The 27,955-nt window shown below is 39.9% G+C and overlaps 1 protein-coding gene across 2 annotated transcripts in view; it reads right to left on the minus strand.

Annotated features, from left to right (window-relative positions):
• The window catches only part of TAF3 (TATA-box binding protein associated factor 3), a 114,652-nt gene that overhangs the window by 74,846 nt on the left and 11,851 nt on the right, over positions 1-27,955 (minus strand). For both annotated transcript variants that reach the window (XM_075857463.1, XM_075857464.1), the window contains exon 2: positions 25,273-25,515. In XM_075857463.1, coding sequence (XP_075713578.1) covers positions 25,273-25,515 — 243 coding nt within the window. The remainder of the gene's footprint in view (positions 1-25,272; positions 25,516-27,955) is intronic.

Below are 27,955 nucleotides of genomic sequence, written 5' to 3' on the forward strand. Positions count from 1 at the left end.
TCCTTAAGGGGTTAAAGAGGCTCTGTCACCACATTATAAGTGGCCTATCTTGTACATAATGTAATCGGCGCTGTAATGTAGATTACAGCAGTGTTTTTTATTTCAAAAAATGATCATTTTTGAAACCTGACACTTCGCTAACGTTTGTGGTTGATTTACAGCACAGCAAGTGTAGTCTCACGAGATTACGCAGTAAAGGACAGCCCAGCGTGATCTCGATGTGCTATAAATCACACACAAACGTTTGCGAAGTGTCAGGATTCTGAATAGACATCACGTCCTGGTTGGTAGTGATGTCTATTAACTCTCAGGACACTGGAGTAACGTGTGTACGTGCGCGCGTGTGTCTGCACATCATGGTCTAGCTAGATTACAATGTGCTGAATAAATGAATGGAGAGAAGTGGATGACGCTGATTGGTCAACGTCATACACTCCTCTGTACAACGCCCACTTGGTAAAAAAAAAGAAAGAAAAAAAAAGTAATTGTCCATTAAGAAAAGTAATTCGCATAAAGCCAATATGTCATAATTCCGTCAAAAATGATAATTTTTCTAAATAAAAACCACTGCTGTTATCTACATTACAGCGCCGATCACATTATGTAGAAGATAGGCCACTTATGATGTGGAGACAGCCTCTTTAAAGGGGTTGTCCACTTTGTTTTTTCTATTAATTTATTTCGAGAATAGGAAATCATACAGATTTCTAATATACATGTATTTAAAATTCTGCTCACATAACTGCACGGATATAAAAAAAAAAAGGTATCGGTCTAAAAATAAAAATGCTATAGACACAGATTGGTCCATAAAATAAAAAAAAACACCCATAGGATAGCTGAATGAACACAGACACTGTCCAGGTATCTAACCGGTAAAATATAAAGTATTTTATACCTACAGTAACATCTCATCATCATGTCGGTCAGTGTCTGAGGGGCCGTTCTTACATTCTCATTGTCTCCACGGAGTGCGTATTTTAAAGGGTAACTAAACGTTCAAACTTCTGACATATCATAGTGACATGTCAGAAGTTTTGATTGGTGGGGTTCCGAGCACTGAGACCCCCACCAAATTGCTAAAACGAAGCGTCAGAAGTGCTTGTGTGAGAGCTGAGCAGCTTTGTTTTCGGCTTTTTCCGGAAAGTCGATGTAGTGGTGTACGGGCTCCTAGACTTTCTATTGAGCCCGTACACCGATACATTGATTTCTGCAAAATGCCGAACAGAAACAAAGCTGCTCACACAAACACTTCTGCTACTTCATTTTAGTGCTCGGACCCCCACCAAATAAAACTTCTGACATGTCACTATAACACGTCAGAAGTTCGTTGAACATTTAGTTACGCTTTAAATGTAACTTTATTAACATCACCGAGAGACAGGCAGTTCTTTTATAAATCATCTTGAGACAGTGAACACCGGTACAGCGAAGTAGTTTATCATTATTCCACGTGTGTGCGTGTGTCGAAATAGCATATGTTTAGTCTAGGTTGGTTATCGGTTACATTGGAATACTGTTTTTTTTTTTTTTTTAAAGTACTGAAAAGCCTAGTCTGCTACGGTATTTCGTACTTCAATAAAAGATATACGCGACGTGACTTTTTTTATTTTATTTTAGCATTGATCTCAATGGGCGACGTATACAAATCGTAATGCTATCAGTGTTCACTTAAAAAAAACAGGATACTTTAAGGAGAAAAACGGACAGAAGTGTATACCGACGCATGAGTATAGACTAAACGAACACGCTATAAAAAAAAAAAAAAAAAAAAAAAAGACGAACACAGAAAATTGTACACGTTTATATAAGTTTTCAATGGTTCACGTTTTTATTATAAAAAAAATTACAAAAAATAAAATAAAAATGTATACGCTCGGCAGATAGCACAAACGCGATGTGAATGCTTTAAAGTCTATGTAGAGTGAATAAAATTCAGTTATCTCCTGCAATACGGATGTTATATTAATACAAAATCAATCGTAATATGGCCATTTTATGGATCAATATTACGGACGTTTATCAATATGAAGAGCCCTTATTCACATTGTTAAAAGGGTTTCGAATTTCTGCTATTCTATGCCATCATAAGAATAGAAAATAATGGAAGCATCGGATCCTTCGCATGGACGCCAACAGAGCCCGGTGGAACCTATGGACTTTTAGGGTATGTTCACATGTCCTAATTATGGACGTAATTCAGGCGTTTTTCGCCTGGAATTACAGCCAAAAAAACGGATCCAAACATCTGCCCATTGAATTCAATGGGTCTTACGGTGTTCTGTGCGGACGGGCTTTTTTTTTTCTTTTTTTTTACGAGCCACTGTCAAAAGACGGCCGCCTCAAAGAAGTGCATGTCACGTCTTGGGACGTAATTTGATCCGTTTTTCATTGACTCCATTGAAAAACAGCTCCAATTACGTCCGTAATGGATGCCGCGAAAAACACGTTGCAAAAACGACTGAAATTCAGGAGCTGTTTTCGCCTGAAAACAGCTCTGTAATTTCAGACGTATTTTACGTTTGCGTGTGTACATACCCTAATAGGTTCTGTTATTGTGCCGGACAAAATAGCGCAGCGTACTACACTATTTCATCCGGCAAATCACAAAAAAACAAAACAGAGGCTCCTTAGGCCCTGTTCACACAGTTTTTTTGCAGGCAGAAAAAACTGCCTCAAAATAGTTTTTTGCTGCGTTTTTCGGCCGTGGCCATTGAGCGCTGCCGGCCAAAAAACGCTGCTAAAACAGTTTTCTTTGGCTCCCATTTATGTCAATGGGAGGTCAGAGACAAACACCCGAAGATCAGGCATGTCGCTTCTTTTTCCCACGAGTCAGTTTTACCGCTTGTGGGAAAAAATGCCTCCGCCTCCCATTGAAATCAATGGGAGGAGTTTTTGGCCGTTTTTTGGCACGGTTTCAGATGCGGTTTCCGAGTCAAAAAACTGTGTGAACAGGGCCTTAGGGTTTACAAGAATATGGGTGGATATACACATGGCAATGACTGACTGGCAGTTCCAGAATAAGAGGTGGGCACTGCGAGGGGACTCTGAGCCCTGTCCACTCAGAAACCAGGGTGAAGTTCCAATGACCAAACTAGCAGTCTTAAGCAAAAAGCTCCAAGAAGGATAACAGCGTCCTGGGGAGAAGGGTGCCCTGCCTTGTGTCTTTTGGCCAGAGCTTCTTGTTACCTTTCTACCTACAGAAGATCCTGTGATGTCCATGTATAATCAGCACCCTGAGGTATCCATTAAACAAAAGCCTGTGATGGATGCCATATAGTAGCATTCATCACCCATAGGTTATTATGGCCTCCGTTAAACATAAGACTGCACTGGACAAACCGCTTTTCCATTACTTTTTCTTTTTTTTTGCACTATATGAATGCTCTTTTGGCCTCCAACTTGCAATGAACAAGTTTCACGTGAACGTCAGCAGCTTTCCCGAAGTACACACATAATGGACATCAAACGGTGATGTGAACAGGGACAGACTATTTCAATGCAGTTTTTGGTGCCAAACGCAGGAGTGAACACAACAGAAAGACAATACATCAGTCTTTTCTTTATACCTTTTCCTTCCTTTTGGATCCACTTTTGGCTTGGACGCAAAAAAAAAAAAAAAAAGAATAAGATAGAGCCAAAAACCACATCAAAACTGCGTATATGATCCTGGCCTTATGACTTTGTCCTTTGGCATTTGGAGTTCACAAAACTTGTTGTCATGCGTTTCATCATGCACAGTGAATATTGGCTTGACATGTGCCAAGCAAATAATTGCTACATTTAACAAGTTAAAACCAATTACTAATAAGAACAAATTAAATAAAAATAGGTCAAGGAAACATTTCAGGGTTAAAAATCTTGCAAAGTGCCGTTCAATAGATTTTAGTAATAGGTCTTTGAAATCAGATCCATATTACTCCCGAGTTGGAATCAAAGTTAGATAGCCAGAGTTCTGCCCATGGTGACCATTTTCAGTAATACAATTACTGTTTGCGAGGACAACGTAACCACATCTGGTCTCAGCTGGCAAGAGGACAAAGAGCAACCTGCAAGATGTGTCTGCACTCAATACTAATTCATCAAAAAGCATAAAACAGTGTAAAAGTTACCAGCCTACCTCCGCTGACGGTCTAAACACCAACACTAGAGGACCTACCAAAATGTGAAAAAAAAGTACCCTATTCTACCACGCCCACAAACATCTACTGGTGTGACCAGGGGACACGTTAAAATAAAGGGTCTAGTCACACTAATGTATAGGTCAGGAGTATTTTCTGATGGATGCCACTGTGCTGTGCCATTCTTTGCCGATATAATCCCATGTAGGCCTCTGTCGGGTGAATGGGCACACACCTTTCCTGGCGAATACGCCAAGCAGACACTTAAAAATTGTGAAATAACAAAACAACTCGTCTCAAAACCAAAAAGCCCTCACACTACGACGTTGGAAAAAAAAAAAAAATCAATTGGTCATTAAGGTTCAAAATAAACTGGCTAATAAAGTCCTAAAGATCACATCATAGACCAAATTCCAAGAGCCATGTGGCAAATAAAACAAGAAATTTGTTTCGTCTAACTTATTTTCTGATCTTGGGCTGTTTACATCTGCATTTGGAGCCTGTCGCAGATTGTCAGAACGGATGTAAAAGTAGTGCAACATGCAGCACCATGCCAGGACTCATTGCATCTGTTGTACGATGGATCCGGCAAAGCCTTGTGGCTTCCGTTAATCATAGAAGTCACAAGGCAAGTGTGAACAGCGCCTTACCGATTACAAAGACGGCAGCCGGTTAAAATATCCTGTACAATACAAACGATCTACTAAAATGTCCATAGTTGGTCCCTCTACGCGCCTTTATTAAAGGGAGTGTGGCTTAATTTTTTTAATCCATTTAAAAGAACAGGAAATCATACAAATGTCGAATATACATGAAGTTAAAAATTCTGCTGACGTATCTTTCTTATACAAGTGCAATATACCACCCTGCTACGTCTCTGCATAGTAGAATGGTATAGCCCTATAAACAGTCCTGCAGAATACAACCATGGCCTAAATTAAATTGGACTAAACATGGCGTCAAGGGACTACTGCCCTTTCATGAGAAAGACAAGCGAGCAGAATTGTAAAAACCATGTATATTAGAATAACCCTTTAAAAATAGATTTCCAATGCCTAGTTACCATTACCAACTGCTAACAATGATTTATCACACCCAAAGTGTTCGTCCACTCCAGGTTTTCATTCATTTTCAGGTTTGGTTTTTATTAGTAATTAAACAAAAATTTTCAAACATATTAATAGGAAACAATCCAAAAAGTAAGGTTCCCAGCAGCTAATTTCTAGGAGCAATGGATACCTAGCATTTAGTATTTGTCTGAACCTGAATAATTCATATATGTTTTAACTAGATCAAGAGGTGAAGAGCGAATACCATACTCGAAGGGTCAGGGTACGAGAGGAAGAAGTGTTAGACTATCCAGCTGTGAGCAGGGAGGGCAGATGTTAAGAGGCTCAACTCCAATACAAAGCTGCAACTTTAACAACTGTCACCCGTCATCTAACTCACATCTCAAACTTATTAAAGACTAGAACATGAGCAAAGCATAGCTGGCCTGGGATTGTACTACAGTCAAAGCAACATGATATACCAAAGTGGGGCGGAAGTGAAGGAACGCTGCAATGTAATGTCACCACAGGTCCGCATTGCAATGCTCATTCATTACACACTATTATTTATTCTAGAGCACCTCAATAAATCATCAGTATTTTAACCAATGACTGCATATATGCACCCCTTCTCCACTCACATCCACTCACGTGAGGGATCCATACTGCAGTGGGTGGAAAACCGTGCTGTGCATAAATTATCATTTACATTACCATATTTGAAGTCTGTTACCATATAAAGTAGGATTGGAACAAAAGTGAGAAAAAAAAACAAAAAAAAACGTTCCCGCAATCCTGCCAGCTGAGCACTTTCTCCATTACCAACACTGTGCCAGTATTTAGTAACATAATGACATTGGAGATCAGAACACAAAAAAAACGGCATATACAATGGAAAAAGTCAAAGAAACTAGAACTTGGAGCCATGAGCCTAACGCCTGCTGGAAAGGACTGGTACAACGACCTAGAAGGTCTAACCCTCATTTCCCAGATGAGCGACTCCTAGCGAAGCAGCCAGAGGTTTGCAGAGGAAATGAGATGTGAATTGCTCTCCCTTCTCAGGGCACCAGGACTTCCGGAGTTTAGCAGCATGGTGTGCACTGGTCACAAGCCATTATATCCACCGACTATTTTTAGGTGGTTCCGTCAGGAGCGATTAGTAATGCAATCCTCACAAAAGAAAAGCATTGGGAGAGTTTCAAATAAAGAAAGCCACTATGAGCATACACACAGTTCTACACAAACAAACGTCCGTTACATGTCAGAAAAAGAGCAAACTGAAGCAGGATCCTTATTAAGTTAGAAATCGAAAACATTCTGGATTTTACTGACAAGAACACCCACCCGTACATGAACAGCAAATGTCATCTTCAAATGGAAAGAAAAAGATTTCATGATCATACAAGTCTTTACCTAAACATGGTTTTATATGATGAAATGACTTCCTACATTTTATTGAAATATTTGCCCCGTTTTATTGTAACGTTAAGGGCTACCAGTGGGAGACTCCGACAACCGCTGCAGCCTTCCTCCATCACAGGCAACAGATAATGTACAGTGGTCAATGAAATAGGTTTTCTGAGAAGAGCAATTAGCCATGAACCAATTTGTGCTCAAGACTCTTAAAACTAACTTAATCCAAAAATATTCACTCTCACTTAGGCTAGATTCACACGACCGTGTGAATAAGGCCTAAAAGTTACAAGTTGACTTTATCCTGCAGGTCAAAACTAGTATGGGGATTCCAAATTTATAGTGTTTATGTTTGACTACTGTTACAAAATAAAAAAACATGGAAAAAAAAACAAAAACGTTTTTTTGAGAACTTTTTATTCCATTTTTGTGGCAGATATATATATATATATATATATATATATATATATACACACACACACACACACACACACACACACACACACACACACACCCTCGCAATCACTACTGCCAACGGCATCTTGGTGGTTAAGCAGCCGGTATTGGAGGGGTGATGTACTATGATGTAACTGTACCATGCTTGGTCGTAATTGGGTTAAACTTGTTTGTATACAATAAAGCATCTGGCAACACAATTAACCCCTTTAGGACGCAGCCTGTTTTGGCCTTGTGGCACAGCCGATTTTTTTCAAATCTGACATGTGTTACTTTATGTGGTTTTAACTCCGGAATGCTTTTACCTATCCAAGCGATTCTGAGATTGTTTTCTCGTGACATATTGTACTTTAGGATAGTGGAAAAATTTGGTCGCTAAATATTTATTCGTGAAAAACACCAAAATTTAGAGAAAATTTGCAAAAACGTGCATTTTTCTAAATTTAAATGAATCTGCTTGTAAAACAGATAGTAATACCACACAAAATAGTCACTAGTTACCATTTCCCATATGGCGACTTTATATTTGCATAGTTTTTTGAACATCCTTTTCTTTTTCTAGGACGTTACAAGGCTTAGAACTTTAGCAGCAATTTCTCACATTTCAAGAAAATTTCAAAAGGCTATTTTTACAGGAGCCAGTTCAGTTGTGAAGTGGTTTTGAGGGCCTTATATATTAGAATACCCCAATAAATCACCCCATTTTAAAAACTGCACCCCTCAAAGTATTCAAAACAGCATTCAGAAAGTATTTTAACCCTTTAGGCGTTTCACAGGAAATAAAGCATAGAGGGGAAATGTACAAATTTCTATTTTTTTTGCCGAAATTCATTTGTAATAAAAAAAAAATTGGGTAACACAGAAGGTTTTACCAGAGAAATACAACTCAATATTTATTGCCCAGGTCCTGCAGTTTTTAGGAATATCCCACATGTGGCTCTAGTGCCCTAATGGACCGAAACATCGGCCTCAGAAACAAAGGAGCACCTAGTGGATTTTGGGGCCTGCTTATTTTTAGATTATATTTTAGGCACCATGTCGAGTTTGAAGAGGTCTTGTGGTGCCAAAACAGTGGAAACGCCCCAAAAATGACCCCATTTTGGAAACTAGACCCCTCAAGGAATCTAGGGGTATAGTTAGCACTTTGACCCCACAGGTATTTTGCTATATTTATTGGAGTTAGTCTGTGAAAATGAAAATCTACTTTTTTTCTGAAATAACAGGACATTTTTAATATTTACAAGGAATAAAGAAGAAAATTCACCCTAACATTTGTAAAGCATCTTCTCCCGATTACGGCAATACCCCGTATGTGGTAATAAACTGCTGTTGGGACCCACGGCAGCGCTCAGAAGGGAGGGAGCGCCATTTGGATTTTGGAGCACAGATTTTGCTGTATTGGTTTTTAGTGCCATGTCGCAATTGCAACCCCCTGGAGGGGAACAAAATAGTGGAAACACCCCAAAAGTGACCTCATTTTGGAAACTGGACCCCTCAAGGAATTTTTCTAGGGGTTTAGTAAGCATTTATACCACACAGGTCTTTTGCGGCATTTAGTAGAATTAGGCCGTGAAAATGAATATAAACATTTTTGTCCACTAAAACGTTGAATTTTTTCATTTTCACAAGGGATAAAGGAGAAAAAGCCGCCCTAAATTTGTAACGCAATCTCTCCCGAGTATGACAATACCCTACATGTGGTAAGAATTTTTTTAATAGAAATTAATTAACCTTTGCAGGACTGATCCTTTTTTGCTTTTCCATCTTCGTTTTTCACTCCCTGCCTTCCAAACGCCATAACTTTTTTATTTTTCCATGAATTGAGCGGTGTGAGGGCTTATTTTTGGCAGGACGAGCTGTAGTTTTTATTGGTACAATTTTTTGGTAGATGCAAATTTTTTATCACTTATTACATTTTATTTAGAGCTTTGGTGGCCAAAAGCAGTGATTTTGGCGTTTTAAATGCTTTATTTCTTACGGTGTTCATAATGCGCTATAAATGACAATTTTACTTTATTGTGCGGGTCGGTACGATTACGGCGATACCATATGTATATAGGTTTTTTATGTTTTGCAGCGTTTGCACAATAAAATCACTTCTTTATAAAATTATTTATTTTTTGTGTCACCATATTCTGAGAGCCGTAACTTTTTTATTTTTCAGTCAAAAAAGCGGTGTAAGGGCTTGTTTTTTGCGGGACGGGTTGTAGTTTTTATTGGTACTATTTTCAGGTACATGCGACTTTTTGATCACTTTTTATTCTATATTTTGAGAGGGGTGGTGACCAAAAAATAGTGATTCTGGCATTGTTTTTAGTTGGTTTTTTTTGCGGCGTTCACCTTGCGCTAAAAATAACATTAGAGTTTTATAGATTGGGTCGTTACGAACGCGGTGATACCAAATAAGTAGTTATTATAGGAAAAAAAACAACGTATTTTTACACTTTTGTAAAACATTTTTAACTTTTTTTATTTTATTTACTTTTTACACTCTTTTTTTACCTGCAGCTCTGATTGCTGCTAGAATACATTACACTACCTTGGTAGTGTAACGTATTCCAACTGTCAGTGGGACGTCACAGTCACTCTGACAGTTAATCTACGAGGACCAGCCAGAGGCTGGTCCTCATAGGCTTGCATACATGGCAGACCCGGGGGCCGTTGTCTGGCCCCCGGGTGCCATCACAAGCACTAGAAGCCCTTACAATTACTTGGGTGCTGGTGTTTTGCTACAAACCCTATACATGCGGAGATCGGTAACTAGTGGAGTGTCAGCTGACCTCCCGGTTCTCGATGCACTTTCGCCGACACGGTCACAGACACTCATCGACAGTGTGCATCGCGAACGGCAGTGATGTCCTGTCATTCTGACAGGAAGTCTATCAGGAGGCTGGTCCTGATAGGCTTCCGTACATGGCAGACACGGGGACCATTACTTGGCCTCCGATCGCCATGCTAGCCATCTGCAAACCTCACGATTTCATCGTGAGGTCTGCCGATGAGCTAGAAACCCCTGAATGCGGTGATTGCAGTCGATCAGCGCAATCAAGGGGTTAATTGCCGAAATAAGCCACTGATCGGCATACAGTGGAGTGTCAGCTGTCAGGGACAGCTGGTCTCCCGGTTCCCGGTGCACACTGTCGCCGACAGTGTTAACCGGGAACCACGCAGTAACTGTACATCCCTGTGCCTTAAGACACTGGCCACATGGATGTACAGTTGCGTCCTGGTGCACCTATGGGTTAAGGGGTTTTTACACTGGGCAATTATCGGGCAGACAAGCGTTCATAGAACGCTCATTGACGAAAATTGCCCGGTGTAAAAAGGGCAGTGATAAGCAGACGAACAAGCAATAGTATAGTTTTAAAAAAAAAGTAAAAGATCATAGTTGTCGGCAGCACATCTCCCTGTGTAAACATGGAGACGCGCTGCCGACATAACGTATGGGGACGAGCGATCAGAGTAACGACCGCTCGTCCCCATCCATAGCTCCATGTGACGGGAGCAAACGAGGACAAGAGCTCACTGCACTGGCCGTGTGCCGGACGGCGTAAGAGGCCCTTTAGGCTATGTTCACACTGCCGTCAGAATCTCCAAACGGAGCCTTAGTCAGCAGTTCCGCCAGATGTGACAGGAAGAAGAATAGCGCTGGGTAAAGCCATATTTTCCCATCTTAACGACAGACATAACAGGTCAGTAAGTAGCATTCCACAAACATGGTGTAAATTTAGCCTTATTAGGATATTTTGCGGCGTTCTGAAGATACTAACATTTCTCCACACATGGAGTCTGTCTAGTGGAGGAACACCTGCCTCATTTTTTAACGGTTCTTGAAGTTATGGCTTTGAATTTGCCACTTGCACTATTGATCTGCCTGAACATATAGAAGGTAAAGTACAGTATATTGGCTTTGAACACGGCATATTGTTCAGACAATGAGCCATTCGTATTATGTATTCAATGAGTAATCTCTAATGCGAGCCCCACACTGAATACACTGTATATGAAATGGCATTAGTATTACCTCCTCCATCATGGAATAGATTACAGATGCTAGGTGTACTTTCTGCAATATTCCCCAACCAGTGGCCTGCGAGCCACATGTGCACCAAAGGCATCAGGGAGGAGATAGCATGCTAGGGTCAAACCATATCAATTTAAACTAGGATAGAGCGCTATATATATATATATATATATCACACATTTAATAGCCTTTCCTTTTAATTCTTAATAATTATGTTGCATTTGAAAGTGGCTTGTGAAATGCAAGAAAAAAAGACAAGAAATGCACAGTGCTAGAAGTCCATTCCTATGGATCTCAAGTTCTAAAACAAATTACTTTTTTTTTTACTTTTAAATATCAAAAATATTAACCCCTTACCGCTTCGACCACTTTTGACCTTTGACAGAGCCTCATTTTTCAAATCTGACAGGTTTCACTTTATGTGGTAATAACTTCGGAATGCTTTCACCTATCCAAGCGATTCTGAGACTTTTCTCGTGACACATTGGACTTTGTTACTGGCGAAATTTGCGCAATACATAAGTATTTGTGAAAAACACCAAAATGAAGCGAAAAATTACAAAAATTTGCATTCTTCTAAGTTTTAATGTATCTGCTTGTAAGACAGATAGTAATACCACACAAAATTGTTACTAATTAACATTTCCCATATGTCTACCTTATGTTTGCATCGTTATTTGAATGTCCTTTTATTTATTTAGGACGTTACAAGGCTTAGAACTTTAGCAGCAATTTCTCACATTTTCAAGAGGCTACTTTTTCAGGGACCCGTTCAGTTGTGAAGCGGCTTTTAGGGCCTTATATATTAGAAACCCCCAATAAGTCACCCCATTTTAAAAACTTCACCCCTCCAAGTATTTAAAACAGCATTTAGAAAGTTTCTTCACCCTTTAGACAGATCACAGGAATTACTGCAGAGTAAAAGGTGAAATTTACAAATATAATTTTAGTTTTGCAAAAATTCATTTTTAATCTTTTTTTTTTTTTTGTGTAACAAAGTTTTACCAGAGAAATGCAACTAAATATTTTTTTCCCAGATTCTGCAGTTTTTAGAGATATCCCACATGTGGCCCTAGTGTGCTAATTGACTGAAACACAGGCCTCCGAAGCAAAAAAAGCACCTAGTGGATTTTTGGGGCTTCCTTTTTATTAGAATGATAGGAGATAAAAAAACACAGCGCCACATAGTGTAGATTACCCGGGGTAAAGTGGTATAAAATCCAGAAATCCAAATAGGTGCTCACCTAGGATCAGTGGACAACGAACAGTGGAGAGAATCGTTGCTGCTGCTGCCAGGACTCGGTGCCGGTGTTCCAAGGAAAACCGCAAGAGGTATACTGATGTACAGATAAAAATGGAGACACCAAGGCGCTGCTGCACAGGGAAGGCAATGAGCATGAAGGATATGTGATGTAAAAGTAATTTATTGAAAACAGGCTACGCGTTTCAATGCCGCACCGGCATCTTCATCAGGCCATAAAAGAAACATATCAACTGCACAGCTTAAATACACACTGAACACTAAAAAAACCGCCAATGTGACCGGGGTCAAAGTGCTTGGATGACGTCACAAATGAAAGGAATGCAACCATTCACACGAGGCAGTAGATGGTATAATCAGCGGTCAGGACCTTGGACAGCAGCAATGAAAAAACATACGAAACCGAATGGAAGGAAACACATAGCAGACAGAACAATGATGTTACATCGAGTATAAAATTACAAATGGGATAAAATATTATTATAATACTCATTATGTCAGAGTAGTATAAATATGAAATATAAAAAAAATATATAAAAAAGAAAAAAAGATCCAAATCCACAGAAAAAATTATATATATATATACGGCAATAAAATTACTTGGAAAAGAAAGCATCCCAAATGGATGTTAAAAAGACAGCTTATAAATGAGGAAAGACAGAATAATAATAACAGAATGATGTTAGAAACACCTAAACATATGCTGAAAGTAATAACATCCAAAAGTATGCTAAAGTGACAGCGCATTTATAAATAGAAAGACGGACATCCATTAAATCTGTACTCTGAAACTGATAACCAAATGTGATACAGTAGGCTACCATTATGAACGAATGTTATGATAAAATGATATACAATTTATGGAATACAATTATGTGGGTACAGTACAATAGGTAAATGAACGAATTAGTATAAAAACAGGATAAAAGGGAAACAGATGCGTGTCAACCAGTATACAGTTAGATCATCAAATAGCTAGGTGGGGTAAAAATTAAAAATGAAGGATGTGAAGGAAAATTAGGATAACGGGAAGAAAAATAGTGGTAAAGGAGTGACACTAATAATCTCTATGTAATTGCAAAAAGAGCCGATATATCGGACTAATCTGAATTATGAACTAAACGAATTTGAAGAAGTGCATGGAGCTAGAAACTGCAAAGCAATGGCAAATGTTAGGAAAAAACGGACCCAAACAAACGGGCACAGAAATTCCTGTTGAATGGATAAACATGATTGTTTATCAATAATCATTAATCTAGGGAAGATTCAGTGAGATCATTTAAACCATATGGTTGGAGAGTCCGGAGTTTGAAAATGCAATAATTTTCACGCTGCTTAAGTTTATTAAATCTATTTGCAGTATTTAGTGAAATAAGTTCGATGGGTGTGACTGTTATTTCATTAAAAAGATTATTATGAGTAGAGGCAAAATGACGTGAAACACTATGTTTCATAAAACCAGAGGTGACATTGAACCTGTGACTATTGATTCTGGTTCGTAGGCACTGAGTAGTTCGGCCAATGTATTGTAGACGACAGGGGCATTCAAGCATATAAATATATGAACTCCCACAATTCAGGAAACTATTAATCTTAAAAGATTCATAAGTCACTGTGGATGTATATTTTGTGGCTCTATGGGTGATCACAGCACAGCACATACAGCGTTGGTGGCCACATTTAAAAGAGCCTAATAGTTGAGGGAGCAAAGTTGAGCTGGTCGCTAAAGGATTGCTCAGTCTACTTGGAGCCAAAATATTTTTTAAAGATTTCGAACGTCTAAAAGTAACTATAGGTTTACTGGGCAATTCACTCTTAAGATAGGGATCACTGGTCAGGATATGCCAATGCCTCTCTAGGATTTCCCTGATTTTCTGATTACCACTGTTGAATGTGGTGATGAAATTATTACTAAAATTATGGGCAGTCTTCTTGTCTACCTTTTCCTCAATGCACGATGCTTGGGTTAGTAGGGCAGCTTTGCGCCGAGCTCCTTTTATGAGATTAGTTGGAAAATTCTTCTCTTTAAATCTTTTTTCTAAAATATTACATTCCCTATTAAAATCCATATTAGTAGTACAGTTTTTTCTTACCCTCCTAAATTGACCAAAAGGGACATTCTTGATCCATGGTGGATAATGCGCACTATTAAAATTGATGTAACTATTGACATCTACCGTTTTAAAATGCGTCTTCGTATTGAATTTATTGGAGGCAGTGTCAAAGGAAATATTTAAATCCAGAAAATCCATGGACGTGGTTGAAAAGGTATGTGTAAAAGAAAGCCCATACGTATTCTGATTAAGAAATTCAATAAAAGATGCAGCCTCACTCATTGCCCATCCAAATGAAGAGAAGATAGTCAATATAGCGTTTATACAATATCAAAATTTCTATGTTCAATTGACAGCGAATCCCCTACACGACCACTCATTAAAATATGCGAATCTAATTGAGACAGCGTTCCGAGATGGCATTATTACAAAAAAAGAAAAGGGCTTTCTCCATATGCCATTTCCTAGCCTGCCATTTATGTACCATCTTCCCAAGATACATAAATCCATCACTAATCCCCCCGGACGCCCCATCATTTCTGGTATTGGGTCCTTGACCAGCAACCTTTCCCATTTTGTTGATCTGCATTTACAACCCCTAGTGGTCGGCCTATCTTCATATCTCAAGGATTCAACGCAAGTTATTAGAGAGCTTCTTGCTACTAATGTAACTAATTTCATGCACCCCATTAATTTTCTCACTGCAGATGTCACTGCTCTATACAGCAATATCCCCCACTCCAAAGGCCTTGAGGTCATTGAGTCTGCACTAAACACCAAAACCAACATGCCCACTGTTCAGATTGATTTTATCACCAAATGCGTTCATTTTATTCTCCACCATAATTCGTTTAGTTTTGATAAAAAATTTTATAACCAAATTAAGGGGTGTGCTATGGGTTCCAGGTTCGCACCATCATATGCCAACCTTTATATGGGTAATTTTGAAGAACATTATATACACCAGGATCATCGCTTCAAAAATAAGATATTATTGTATAAACGCTATATTGACGATCTTCTCTTCATTTGGATGGGCAATGAGTCTGAGGCTGCATCTTTTATTGAATTTCTTAATCAGAATACGTATGGGCTTTCTTTTACACATACCTTTTCAACCACGTCCATTGATTTTCTGGATTTAAATATTTCCTTTGACACTGCCTCCAATAAATTCAATACGAAGACGCATTTTAAAACGGTAGATGTCAATAGTTACATCAATTTTAATAGTGCGCATTATCCACCATGGATCAAGAATGTCCCTTTTGGTCAATTTAGGAGGGTAAGAAAAAACTGTACTACTAATATGGATTTTAATAGGGAATGTAATATTTTAGAAAAAAGATTTAAAGAGAAGAATTTTCCAACTAATCTCATAAAAGGAGCTCGGCGCAAAGCTGCCCTACTAACCCAAGCATCGTGCATTGAGGAAAAGGTAGACAAGAAGACTGCCCATAATTTTAGTAATAATTTCATCACCACATTCAACAGTGGTAATAAGAAAATCAGGGAAATCCTAGAGAGGCATTGGCATATCCTGACCAGTGATCCCTATCTTAAGAGTGAATTGCCCAGTAAACCTATAGTTACTTTTAGACGTTCGAAATCTTTAAAAAATATTTTGGCTCCAAGTAGACTGAGCAATCCTTTAGCGACCAGCTCAACTTTGCTCCCTCAACTATTAGGCTCTTTTAAATGTGGCCACCAACGCTGTATGTGCTGTGCTGTGATCACCCATAGAGCCACAAAATATACATCCACAGTGACTGATGAATCTTTTAAGATTAAGTTTCCTGAATTGTGGGAGTTCATATATTTATATGCTTGAATGCCCCTGTCGTCTACAATACATTGGCCGAACTACTCAGTGCCTACGAACCAGAATCAATAGTCACAGGTTCAATGTAACTTCTGGTTTTATGAAACATAGTGTTTCACGTCATTTTGCCTCTACTCATAATAATCTTTTTAATGAAATAACAGTCACACCCATCGAACTTATTTCACTAAATACTGCAAATAGATTTAATAAACTTAAGCAGCGTGAAAATTATTGGATTTTCAAACTCAGGACTCTCCAACCATATGGTTTAAATGATCTCACTGAATCTTCCCTAGATTAATGATTATTGATAAACAATCATGTTTATCCATTCAACAGGAATTTCTGTGCCCGTTTGTTTGGGTCCGTTTTTTCCTAACATTTGCCATTGCTTTGCAGTTTCTAGCTCCATGCACTTCTTCAAATTCGTTTAGTTCATAATTCAGATTAGTCCGATATATCGGCTCTTTTTGCAATTACATAGAGATTATTAGTGTCACTCCTTTACCGCTATTTTTCTTCCCGTTATCCTAATTTTCCTTCACATCCTTCATTTTTAATTTTTACCCCACCTAGCTATTTGATGATCTAACTGTATACTGGTTGACACGCATCTGTTTCCCTTTTATCCTGTTTTTATACTAATTCGTTCATTTACCTATTGTACTGTACCCACATAATTGTATTCCATAAATTGTATATCATTTTATCATAACATTAGTTCATAATGGTAGCCTACTGTATCACATTTGGTTATCAGTTTCAGAGTACAGATTTAATGGATGTCCGTCTTTCTATTTATAAATGCGCTGTCACTTTAGCATACTTTTGGATGTTATTACTTTCAGCATATGTTTAGATGTTTCTAACATCATTCTGTTATTATTCTGTCTTTCCTCATTTATAAGCTGTCTTTTTAACATCCATTTGGGATGCTTTCTTTTCCAAGTAATTTTATTGCCGTACATATATATATAATTTTTTCTGTGGATTTGGATTTTTTTTTCTTTTTTATATATTTCATATTTATACTACTCTGACATAATGAGTATTATAATAATATTTTATCCCATTTGTAATTTTATACTCTATGTAACATCATTGTTCTGTCTGCTATGTGTTTCCTTCCATTCGGTTTCGTATGTTTTTTCATTGCTGCTGTCCAAGGTCCTGACCGCTGATTATACCATCTACTGCGTCGTGTGAATGGTTGCATTCCTTTCATTTGGGACGTCATCCAAGCACTTTGACCCCGGTCACATTGGCGGGTTTTTTTAGTGTTCAGTGTGTATTTAAGCTGTGCAGTTGATATGTTTCTTTTATGGCCTGATGAAGATGCCGGTGCGGCATTGAAACGCGTAGCCTGTTTTCAATAAAATACTTTTACATCACATATCCTTCATGCTCATTGCCTTCCCTGTGCAGCAGCGCCTTGGTGACTCCATTTTTATCTGTACATCAGTATATTTTTATTAGAATATATTTTAGGTACTATGTCAGGTTTCAAGGGCTCTTGCGGTGCCAAAACCGTGTAAACCCCCCAGAAGTGACCACATTTTGGAAACTACACCCCTCAAGGTATTCACCTAGGAGTGTAATGAGCATGTTAACCCCGCAGCTGTTTTGCAGAAATTAGTGTGCACTTTATGCTGCAGAGTGAAAATGGGATTTTTTTCCATAGTTCTGCCAATATGTGGTGTCCGGCTTGTGCCACCAAGAAAAGACAGCTCTAATTATTATGCAGTGTTTCCCGGTTTTAGAATCACCCGACATGTGGCCCTAATGTTTTGCCTGCACGTTTGACAGGGCTCAGGATTCAAAGAGCACCATGTAAAATTGAGGCCTAATTTGGCAACTTACACAGTATTGGTTCACAATTGCAGAGGCTCTGATGTGCAATAATAAAAGAAACTCCTGACAAGTGACCCCATTATGGAAACTACACCACTCATGGCATTTATTAAGCGGTGTAGTGAGCATTTTCACCCCGCAGGTCTTTTCCATAAAGGATTGCGGTAGATATGCCATTTAAGTGGCAAATATGTTGTGCCCAGCTTGTGCCACTGGGGAGACACCACAAAAATTGTTAAAAGGGTTCTCCCGGGTATGGCGATGCCATATATGTGGAAGTAAACTGCTGTTTGGGCACGCTGTAGGGTTCAGAAGGGAGGGGCCGCCATTTGGCTTTTGGAGCGTGGATTTTGCTTGGTAGTAGTTTTGTTTGGAGTTTTACTGGTATTTCAGTTTACAGCGTGGGGGCATACCCAAGCCGGGCAGAGTACATCAGGGACATAGTCAGGTGGTATAATAATGGGGTAAAACCCATAATAAAATAATCCATAGATGTGTCTTACGCTGTGAAGAATCCTTTCTGCACAGGATGTGTTGCACTGATAAATGTCATTCCTTACTCCCCTTTTGGTCCACACTCCCCAAACTGCAAAGGTGTGAAGTGTTGTCCTGGTATAATACGGGCACTGTCGCTTCCAGCAGATATGTTTGGGCCCTCCCCTTCCTGGTTCCCTAATTTTAGGGCCTTGATAAATGGCCTCTTGAAACAGAAGAAATGTTCCCCTCGGGCTGCACAACTGCATTTTTTTTTATTTCCTGACTTATTGGAGCCTTATAATGTGGTGACAGAGCCTCTTTAAGTGGTCTATCTTCTACATGATGTGATCGACGCTGTAATGTAGATTAGAGCAGGGTTTTTGTGTTTTTTTTTTAGAAAAACTATCAATTTTGACAGAGTTATGACCTATTTTAGCTTTTTGCAAATGAGTTTGACAACTGGGCGTGTTTTTACTTTTTGACTAAGTGGGCGTTGTGGAGAGAAGTGTAGGACGCTGACCAGAGTCATACAAACTCTCCATTCATGTAATCAGCACATAGTGATCTAGCTAGATCACTATGTGCAGCCACATACTCACACATTAACGTTACTGAAGTTCCCTGGGACATACAGCACAGCAAGCGTGATCTCGTGAGATCACGCTGTAGATGACAGCTTACAGCGAGATCACGCTTGCTGTGCTGCAAGTCCCACACAAACGTTACCGAAGTGTCGGGATTGTGAATAGACATCGCGTCCTGGCTGGAGGTGATGTCTATTCACTGTCAAGACACTTCAGTAACGTTAATGTGTGTGTATGCGACAGCACATAGTGAACAATGCAGGATCACTATGTGCGGATTACATGAATGGAGAGAAGTGTATGATGCCGATTGGTCAGCGTCATACATTTCTTTACAACGCCCACTTGGTCAAAAAGTAAAAACACGCCCAGTGGCTATTAATAAAGTAATGAACATAAATCTAAATTTAAAAAAAACTGCTGTAATCTACATTAGAGCGCCGATCACATTATGTAGAAGATAGGCCACTTATAATGTGGTGACAGAGCCTCTAATTTTAGTTTTTTTATAGACGTAGTGGTATGAGGGCAGTTTTTTTGCGGGACGAGCTGTAGTTATTATTGGTACCATTTTGAGGTATATGCGTATTTTGATCACTTTTTATCCTTTTTTTGGGAGGGAAGGTGACCAAAAAACAGCAATTCTGGCATAATTATTTCGGTTTTTTTATACAACATTCACCATGCCTTATAAATTACATGTTACCTTTATTATGCAAGTCAGTACGATTCCTGCGATACTAAATTTATAGCACTATGTTTTACAACTTTCTGCACAATAAAATTACTTTTGTAAAAATAATGTATTTTTTTTCTATACCATATTTTAAGAACCATAACTTACATTTTTTAGTCGACAGAGCTGTATGAGGGCTTGTTTTTTTGCAAGACAAGCTATATAGTTTTTATAGGTACCATTTTTGGATACATGCAATTTTTTGATCACTTTTTATTTCAATTTTTGTAGGGCAAAGGGATCAAAAAAACCTGAAATTCTGGCATTGTTTTTTACGCCGTTCACTGCATGGAATAAATAAAATAATATTTTTATAGTTCAGGCAGTCTTTTTTTTAATAATAAAAGAACATAAGGGAAAAAGGGCGATTGTGTTTTATTTTATTACTTAAAACATTATTTTTTTACAACTTTTTTTTTTAGACTTTTCTTAAGTCCCACGAGGGGACTTGAATGTCCAACTGCCAGATTTTTTTCTAATATTTTGCACTACCTATGTAGTGCAATGTCTTAGATCTGTTAGTCATTCACTGACAGCAAGCCGATTAGGCTTAGCCTCTGGGCGGGGCCTAATTGGCTTCCATAATGGCAGAGCAGGCGGCCATTGTTAGGTCTCCTGTTGCCATAGCAGCACTCGGCAGCCCTGCAATTGCCGATCTGCTGCGAACCACCTAATGCAGCGATCGCTGCATCTAAGGGGTTTATGGCAGGAATCGGAGCCAACTCCGGTTCCTGCCATTAGAGGTGGATGTCAGCTCTAACATACAGCTGACATCCACTGCTGATGACGCCGACTCATCTCCTGAGCCATCTTGCCGGAAGGTTTCCGTACTAGGCAGACCGGGAGGCCACTATTAGGCCTCCAGTTGCCATTGGGCCACCGGCACCCGGCAATTTCATTGCAGAGGTGCCTATGAGCTGCAAACACCTTCAATGCAGCGATCACTTTTGACCGCTGCATTTAAGGGGTTAATTGCGGGGATCGAAGCTAACTTCGGTCCCCGTCATTATAGTAGTGTGTCAGCTGTAAGATACAGCTGACATCCGGGGAGGAAGGCACAAAGTCCGCTTCTGAGCCGGTGCCATGCATTTGTCCTAAGTATACACTTTGCGGGAAGCACTGGCTTTCCATGATGTATATTTACGACAAATGTCGGGAAGGGGTTAAAGGAGTAGTCTGGTTTCAGCAAATTAATGTTATGTTTTGTTTAATTAAACATTATACAATTTTCTTATATAGAAAACTGTGAGGAATTAATACAAAAGGAATATGTCAGCTTGTTGTTATTTAGTAGGAACATTCATGGTTTACTTCAAGTGGTTAAAATTCTGTCCATGATCACACAGGTGAACAGCTCGTTACAGTGGAGGCCCTTTCACACGGGCAAACGAGCATTCATATGAACACTCGTTCCCAATAATTTCCCTGTGTAATAAGGGCAACGATCAGCCGATGAATGAGCTCGTTCACCAGCTGATCGTAACGTTTATGCAGAAAGAATTATTATCATGGTCGGAATCACATCTCCCTGTGTAAACAAGGAGACGTGCTGCCGACATGATGGAAATTCACGAGGATAAGTGGTTGCAGTAAAAATCGCACACATTGCTGATTATAGCTCCTTATGAAAGGAGCGCCGATCAACGAACTGTCTCGTTGATTGGCGCTTGTTTGTACAATGCAAATTGGCTGGTGTAAAAGGAACCTTACAGTATGTGGATCAGAGCGGTGACTTCTACCAATCGCAGCAACTGTTTGCCCATCACATGAGCAGAATTGTAACTTTTGGTAGTAAACCAAGAATGTTCCTACTAAACAACAAGCAGAGATCTTAAAAATCATGAGGTAGTAATAAAGAAAGTATATTGAAAAATTGTATAACTTAATCATACAAAAAAACAACATGAAATTTGCTGAAGTAGCGTCACCAAGTTTACCTCACATCAAACTTACCATTTGGAATATGTGGGGGTTTTTTTCTCTCCTTTCACAAACTTTTCTTAGAGGGGGTTGACACACACATACACAAGTCAGAACACAGAAAATAAATTTTCCTACAATATGCAAGTTGCATTTTAGGTTTATCTGTTTGGGGACAGATCTATGAATTTTAGTATGGGTTTGTAAACAATTTAAAATTTCACGAATACAATATTCTAAATCACCTTGTTCATTACAAATAAAATAAAGGTTAAAGAGGCTCTGTCACCAGATTTTGCAACCCCTATCTGCTATTGCAGCAGATCGGCGCTGCAATGTAGATTACAGTAACGTTTTTATTTTTAAAAAACGAGCATTTTTGGCCAAGTTATGGCCATTTTTGTATTTATGCAAATGAGGCTTGCAAAAGTACAACTGGGCGTGTTGAAAAGTAAAAGTCCAACTGGGCGTGTATTATGTGCGTACATCGGGCGTTTTTACTACTTTTACTAGCTGGGCGTTCTGATGAGAAGTATCATCCACTTCTCTTCAGAACGCCCAGCTTCTGGCAGTGCAGACACAGCCGTGTTCTCGAGAGATCACGCTGTGACGTCACTCACTTCCTGCCCCAGGTCCTGCATCGTGTCGGACACATCGGCACCAGAGGCTACAGATGATTCTGCAGCAGCATCAGCGTTTGCAGGTAAGTAGCTACATCGACTTACCTGCAAACGCCGATGCTGCTGCAGAATCATCTGTAGCCTCTGGTGCCGATGTGTCCTCGCTCGTCTGACACGATGCAGGACCTGGGGCAGGAAGTGAGTGACGTCACAGCGTGATCTCTCGAGAACACGGCTGTGTCTGCACTGCCAGAAGCTGGGCGTTCTGAAGAGAAGTGGATGATACTTCTCGTCAGAACGCCCAGCTAGTAAAAGTAGTAAACACGCCCCGATGTACGCACATAATACACGCCCAGTTGTACTTTTACTTTTCAATACGCCCAGTTGTACTTTTGCAAGCCTCATTTGCATAAATACAAAAATGGTCATAACTTGGCCAAAAATGCTCGTTTTTTAAAAATAAAAACGTTACTGTAATCTACATTGCAGCGCCGATCTGCTGCAATAGCAGATAGGGGTTGCAAAATCTGGTGACAGAGCCTCTTTAACTGCTTCCCCTTTGTTTGCAAGGCAATTCCTTCAGGAAGTTTAGAAATCTGTTCATTATCTAGAGGTAGCCGACAACACAATTTCCCTTCTTTTCTGCATTGGTCATTTTGCCGCTAAAGGTATGCAGACGTGCTGACAAAAACTTTACACTTCATGGGGAGAACCAAATCTACTGTACACATTTTTAACACTTATTTTTGTATATAAAAATTACAAACCAAATCTTTCAAAAGGGGTTATCCGATGAAATACAAATGGATGGCGTATCCTTGGGGTAGGCCATCAATATCTGATCAGTGAGGGAGTCACCACAGCGCCAATCAGCCATTTAAAGGGGACTGCAATGCCCTAGCCAGCACGGTTTCCCCTTAATCATGGCGTTATAGTATTATAGCTTTCTCCCATTCAAGTGGGAGCGCTACGACCTCTTCAAACGGCTGATCAGCGGGGGTGCCAAGAGTCGGACCTCCAGCAATTTAGAGAAGGATGGTCATCCCTTTTATTTCACAGGATAAACCCTTTAACCAAAAAACACTTTAGGCCCGGTTCACACTGGTGTCATGGCTTCCGTTTCACAAGATCTATGACGGAAATACTGACTAAGGCCTCATTCAGATGGGTGTATAGTTCCGGTGTTTAATTATCCCAATTCCACTTGAAGTTGGCATAATTTACGCCAGCTTTCTGGGTGAAATTAGAAGATTTGTTGGGTCACCACAGCCCCTTTTGTCAAGCCATGCCCCTCTTCCTAAAGGCGACAAGGGCAGCACTACATGTCCAAAAGTCAAGATTTTTAAAGCAATTTGTGACTTTTGGGTCTTTTTGCAACTTTTCTATGCCAGAAAACTGGTGGAGAAATGTTGTTAAATCCTCCCCATGAGTGGTCTTAAATCTTGATGTTACAAAACTAAAGATAAAACAAAAATGCCTGGATAGAACCTTCCTTCTGTATTTTCCAAATTTTAGGACAGGAAATGGAGACTGTTACAGCACTTATACATGTGGTTAGCCATCTTCTCCGGAATGCAAAACTACAAATCTAGGCAGTTATTTTTTCCACCTCTATTTCTGCACATAACGGCAAATTTAACTTTCATGAGTCTGGAAAATTTTGTGGAAACCCCTATGGGAGCCATAATGAGCATTCTGTTACTTCCGGGAAATTAAGAAATAGCTGAATGGATTCTTAAAGGGGTTGTCCGGGGATGGGGCAGTTTTTCATACTGCTGACCTATCAGTATACGATCAGTGGGGGACCGACAACCAGACCCCGCACAGATCAGCTTTTCCAGCTGCTTCCGGGCACCGGATGTTCGTGCTGATAGAAGATGGCTCCGGTCACAGTATAGCAGCCGTGCCGCAGCTCTGCTTTTATTCAAGTGAATAAGAGCAGAGTTGCAGTACAGCTGATACAGTGTACCGGAGCCACCTCCTTTCGCCACCAGTCACTGCATAACATCTGGAGGCAGCCAAAATAGCTGATTGGTGTTGGATCCGGATGTCGAAACCCCACCAATCATTTACTGATGACCTATCCTGTGGATAGGTCATTAGTATGAAAAGCCATCCCGTGCCCCTTTAAAAAACCTAGTCAGAATTTATTTTAATTACGGGTAAACATGGTCTACAAATTCCATATTCCCTCACCAGAACAGATTCAGACTAAGAACAAAATAAAATAAAATTGAATTGCTAAATTCTAAAGAATATTGTAATTTCACATGTACCTTAAGTCACCTGCAGCCACTCTATCATTTTGTTTGGATCTTCCCATAAAATTGTATTCTGATAGGTCATAGATACAGGTTATACGTGTGATCTCAGACCACCACTATTTCCTAGAAAGAAAAGGCCTCTAGTTTAAGCCACTTTGGCACGGTTCAAAGATTTCTGAAAAGGAGTATTCATATCAGTGACCTCTTGCCATCTTGGGTCATATGGACACTGAGCCCACTGCTGTCCATTGTTTAAACATCCTATCCATAGACAGCAGCTGGCCTTGAACTGAAGAGTTGGGGGTAAGGAATGGGGGGCGATTTAAAGTAGTTTGTGTCAAAACAAAACAGCTGAAGTCATTTTAGAAATTTTACTAGAAAGTGGCCAATTTTGTTACAGATTTCCAGTGACCAAATTACTGAGCAGTCCCAAACAAGTTCACTTCGCAGAGCCCTTCCATTCTGGAGATAAGTGGAGGTCCGAGATTACAGACTTCACCAACGCGATCTTCTCCCATCTATCATATTATAAGATAATTTTGCTGTAAATTATCAGTTTTGTGTCAGAATAGATTGTTGGTATGCTAGATACCAGAAGGAATATTAATACACAATACCTTCTTGCGCAGAGATGATAAGTGGCAAGTAGTCCGGTATATATTCCTTCCGGTCTTCAACATCTTTGCTTCCAGGAGGAGGAAACTGCAGCACATTATTCTTGCTAACCGGAAAGGACGGGATCGGATTTGGGAAGGTGACTGGTTCAATATTATGAATGTAGTCTTCCAGTTCATGGAGATTCACGCCCATGAGTTTAAAGGCTTGGCCTACATCATCTAGAACAGGGTCTGTCCGTCCATCTAGAATACAAAAGACAAATTAATCTAATGGGATCAAAAGCAACTAAAACACAAAGGGTCACAAATTAGCGTCGGCAATTAAAGTGTAGCTAAACGTGACAAACTTCTGACATGTCAGAAGTTTAGATTGGTGGGGGTCCAAGCACTGAGACCCCCACCAATTGCTCAAATGAAGCTGAAGCGCTCGTGTGAACACTCAGCCGCTTCGTGTCTTTTCCGGAAAGCCGATGTATCGGAGTACAGGCTCATAGACTTTCTATTGAGCCCGTACACCAAAACATTTATTTCCGGAAAAAGCCGAACAGACACGAAGCAGCTGAGCGCTCACACGAGCGCTTCAGCTGCTTCATTCTAGCGATTGGCGGGGGTCTCAGTGCTCGGACCCCCACCAATCCAAACTTCTGCCATGTCACTATGACATGGCAGAAGTTTGTCAAACGTTTAGCTACACTTTAACTGTAATAAATATAATAAACTTAACCCCTAATCAGTCAACCGTAAACGGTCTTTCTAACAAACTGCTATTTGTGATGTTCATATGCTCTGGATTTCACATTAGCAGCACATTTTTCCTCAATTTTTTTTTTAGACAGGTAAAAAATGCTTTATTAAAACAGAGAAATAGTAGAGGGAAAAAAAGTGAAAAATTGTCCTATACCCAACTCAAGACCCATGACAAAAAACAGACCCTGAGGAAGGCTAGGCAAAAACAGAGAAATGCAGAAGTTGTCTTCTGGATTAGAACCCAGGACCACAGCTCTACAAGGCCACCGTGCTACCCGGTGCGTATTTTATTAGGCACTATTGAAGCAATGTGGGGGCAGCTACAGGGGAATTACACTGTGTAATAGGGTTGTCACGATAGCAGAATTTGGACTTCGATACCGATACTTCGTGTAGTATTGCGATTAGGGCTGGGTGATTTTGCCAAAAAAATAAATCTAGAATTTTTTCAACACTATGGGTGATTTTCCATTTGAATCTCGATTTTCTGATTTTTCTTAAAGAGGCTCTGTCACCAGATTTTGCAGCCCCTATCTGCTATTGCAGCAGATAGGCGCTGCAATGTAGATTACAGTAACGTTTTTATTTTTAAAAAACGAGCATTTTTGGCCAAGTTATGACCATTTTTGTATTTATGCAAATGAGGCTTGCAAAAGTACAACTGGGCGTGTTTAAAAGTAAAAGTCCAAGCGGGCGTGTATTATGTGCGTACATCGGGGCGTTTTTACTACTTTTACTAGCTGGGCGTTCTGACGAGAAATATCATCCACTTCTCTTCAGAACGCCCAGCTTCTGGCAGTGCAGACACAGCGTGTTCTCGAGAGATCACGCTGTGATGTCACTCACAGGTCCTGCATCGTGTCAGACGAGCGAGGACACATCGGCACCAGAGGCTACAGATGATTCTGCAGCAGCATCGGCGTTTGCAGGTAAGTAGATGTAGCTACTTACCTGCAAACGCTGATGCTGCTGCAGAATCATCTGTAGCCTCTGGTGCCGATGTGTCCTCGCTCGTCTGACACGATGCAGGACCTGGGGAAGTGACGTGTCAGCGTGATCTGCCAGAAGCTGGGCGTTCTGAAGAGAAGTGGATGTTACTTCTCGTCAGAACGCCCAGCTAGTAAAAGAAGTAAAAACGCCCCGATGTACGCACATAATACACGCCCAGTTGGACTTTTACTTTTAAACACACCCACTTGGACTTTTGCAAGCCTCATTTGCATAAATACAAAAATGGTCATAACTTGACCAAAAATGCTCGTTTTTTAAAAATAAAAACGTTACTGTAATCTACATTGCAGCGCCTATCTGCTGCAATAGCAGATAGGGGCTGCAAAATCTGGTGACAGAGCCTCTTTAAATAAACTAAGCAAAATACCAAGACAGGGTATACTGGTCCTTCTCAATGAATTAGATCATTAAAAAGTTAATTTCAGTAATTCAATTCAAAAAGTGAAACTCATTATATAGATTCATTACACACAGAGTGATCTATTTACAGCATTTTTTTTCTTTTACTGTTGATAATTATGGCGAACAGTTAATGAAAATCCAAAATTTAGTCTCAGAAAATATTGGGTAAAAGTTGTAGACTCATGGTGTGACACTCTAATCAGCTAATCACCACAAATCACCTGTGAAGGTTTCCTAAGGCCTCATGCACACTTCCGTCGGCCGTTGAACGCCCGCTATTGACAGTCCTGTCACATACGGATGGCTTCCGTGTGCAGTCCGTTGTTTCATGGACCAAATTCAATGAGAAGGCCGAGACTGCTCTGTCAAAAACGGGCAGGAGTAGGACCCGCCCTACTTTTGACAGAACGGCCACACGGTTCCGTTAAAACAACGGAAGTGTACATGGCCCCATTGAAATGAATGGGTTCAGGGTGCTATCCGTGACAAAAACGGATAGCACCCTGAAGGAAAAAACTGAAGT

This window comes from Rhinoderma darwinii, chromosome 3 (genome assembly GCF_050947455.1).
Source record: "Rhinoderma darwinii isolate aRhiDar2 chromosome 3, aRhiDar2.hap1, whole genome shotgun sequence".
In the NCBI taxonomy this organism is placed as follows: Eukaryota; Metazoa; Chordata; class Amphibia; order Anura; family Rhinodermatidae; genus Rhinoderma; species Rhinoderma darwinii.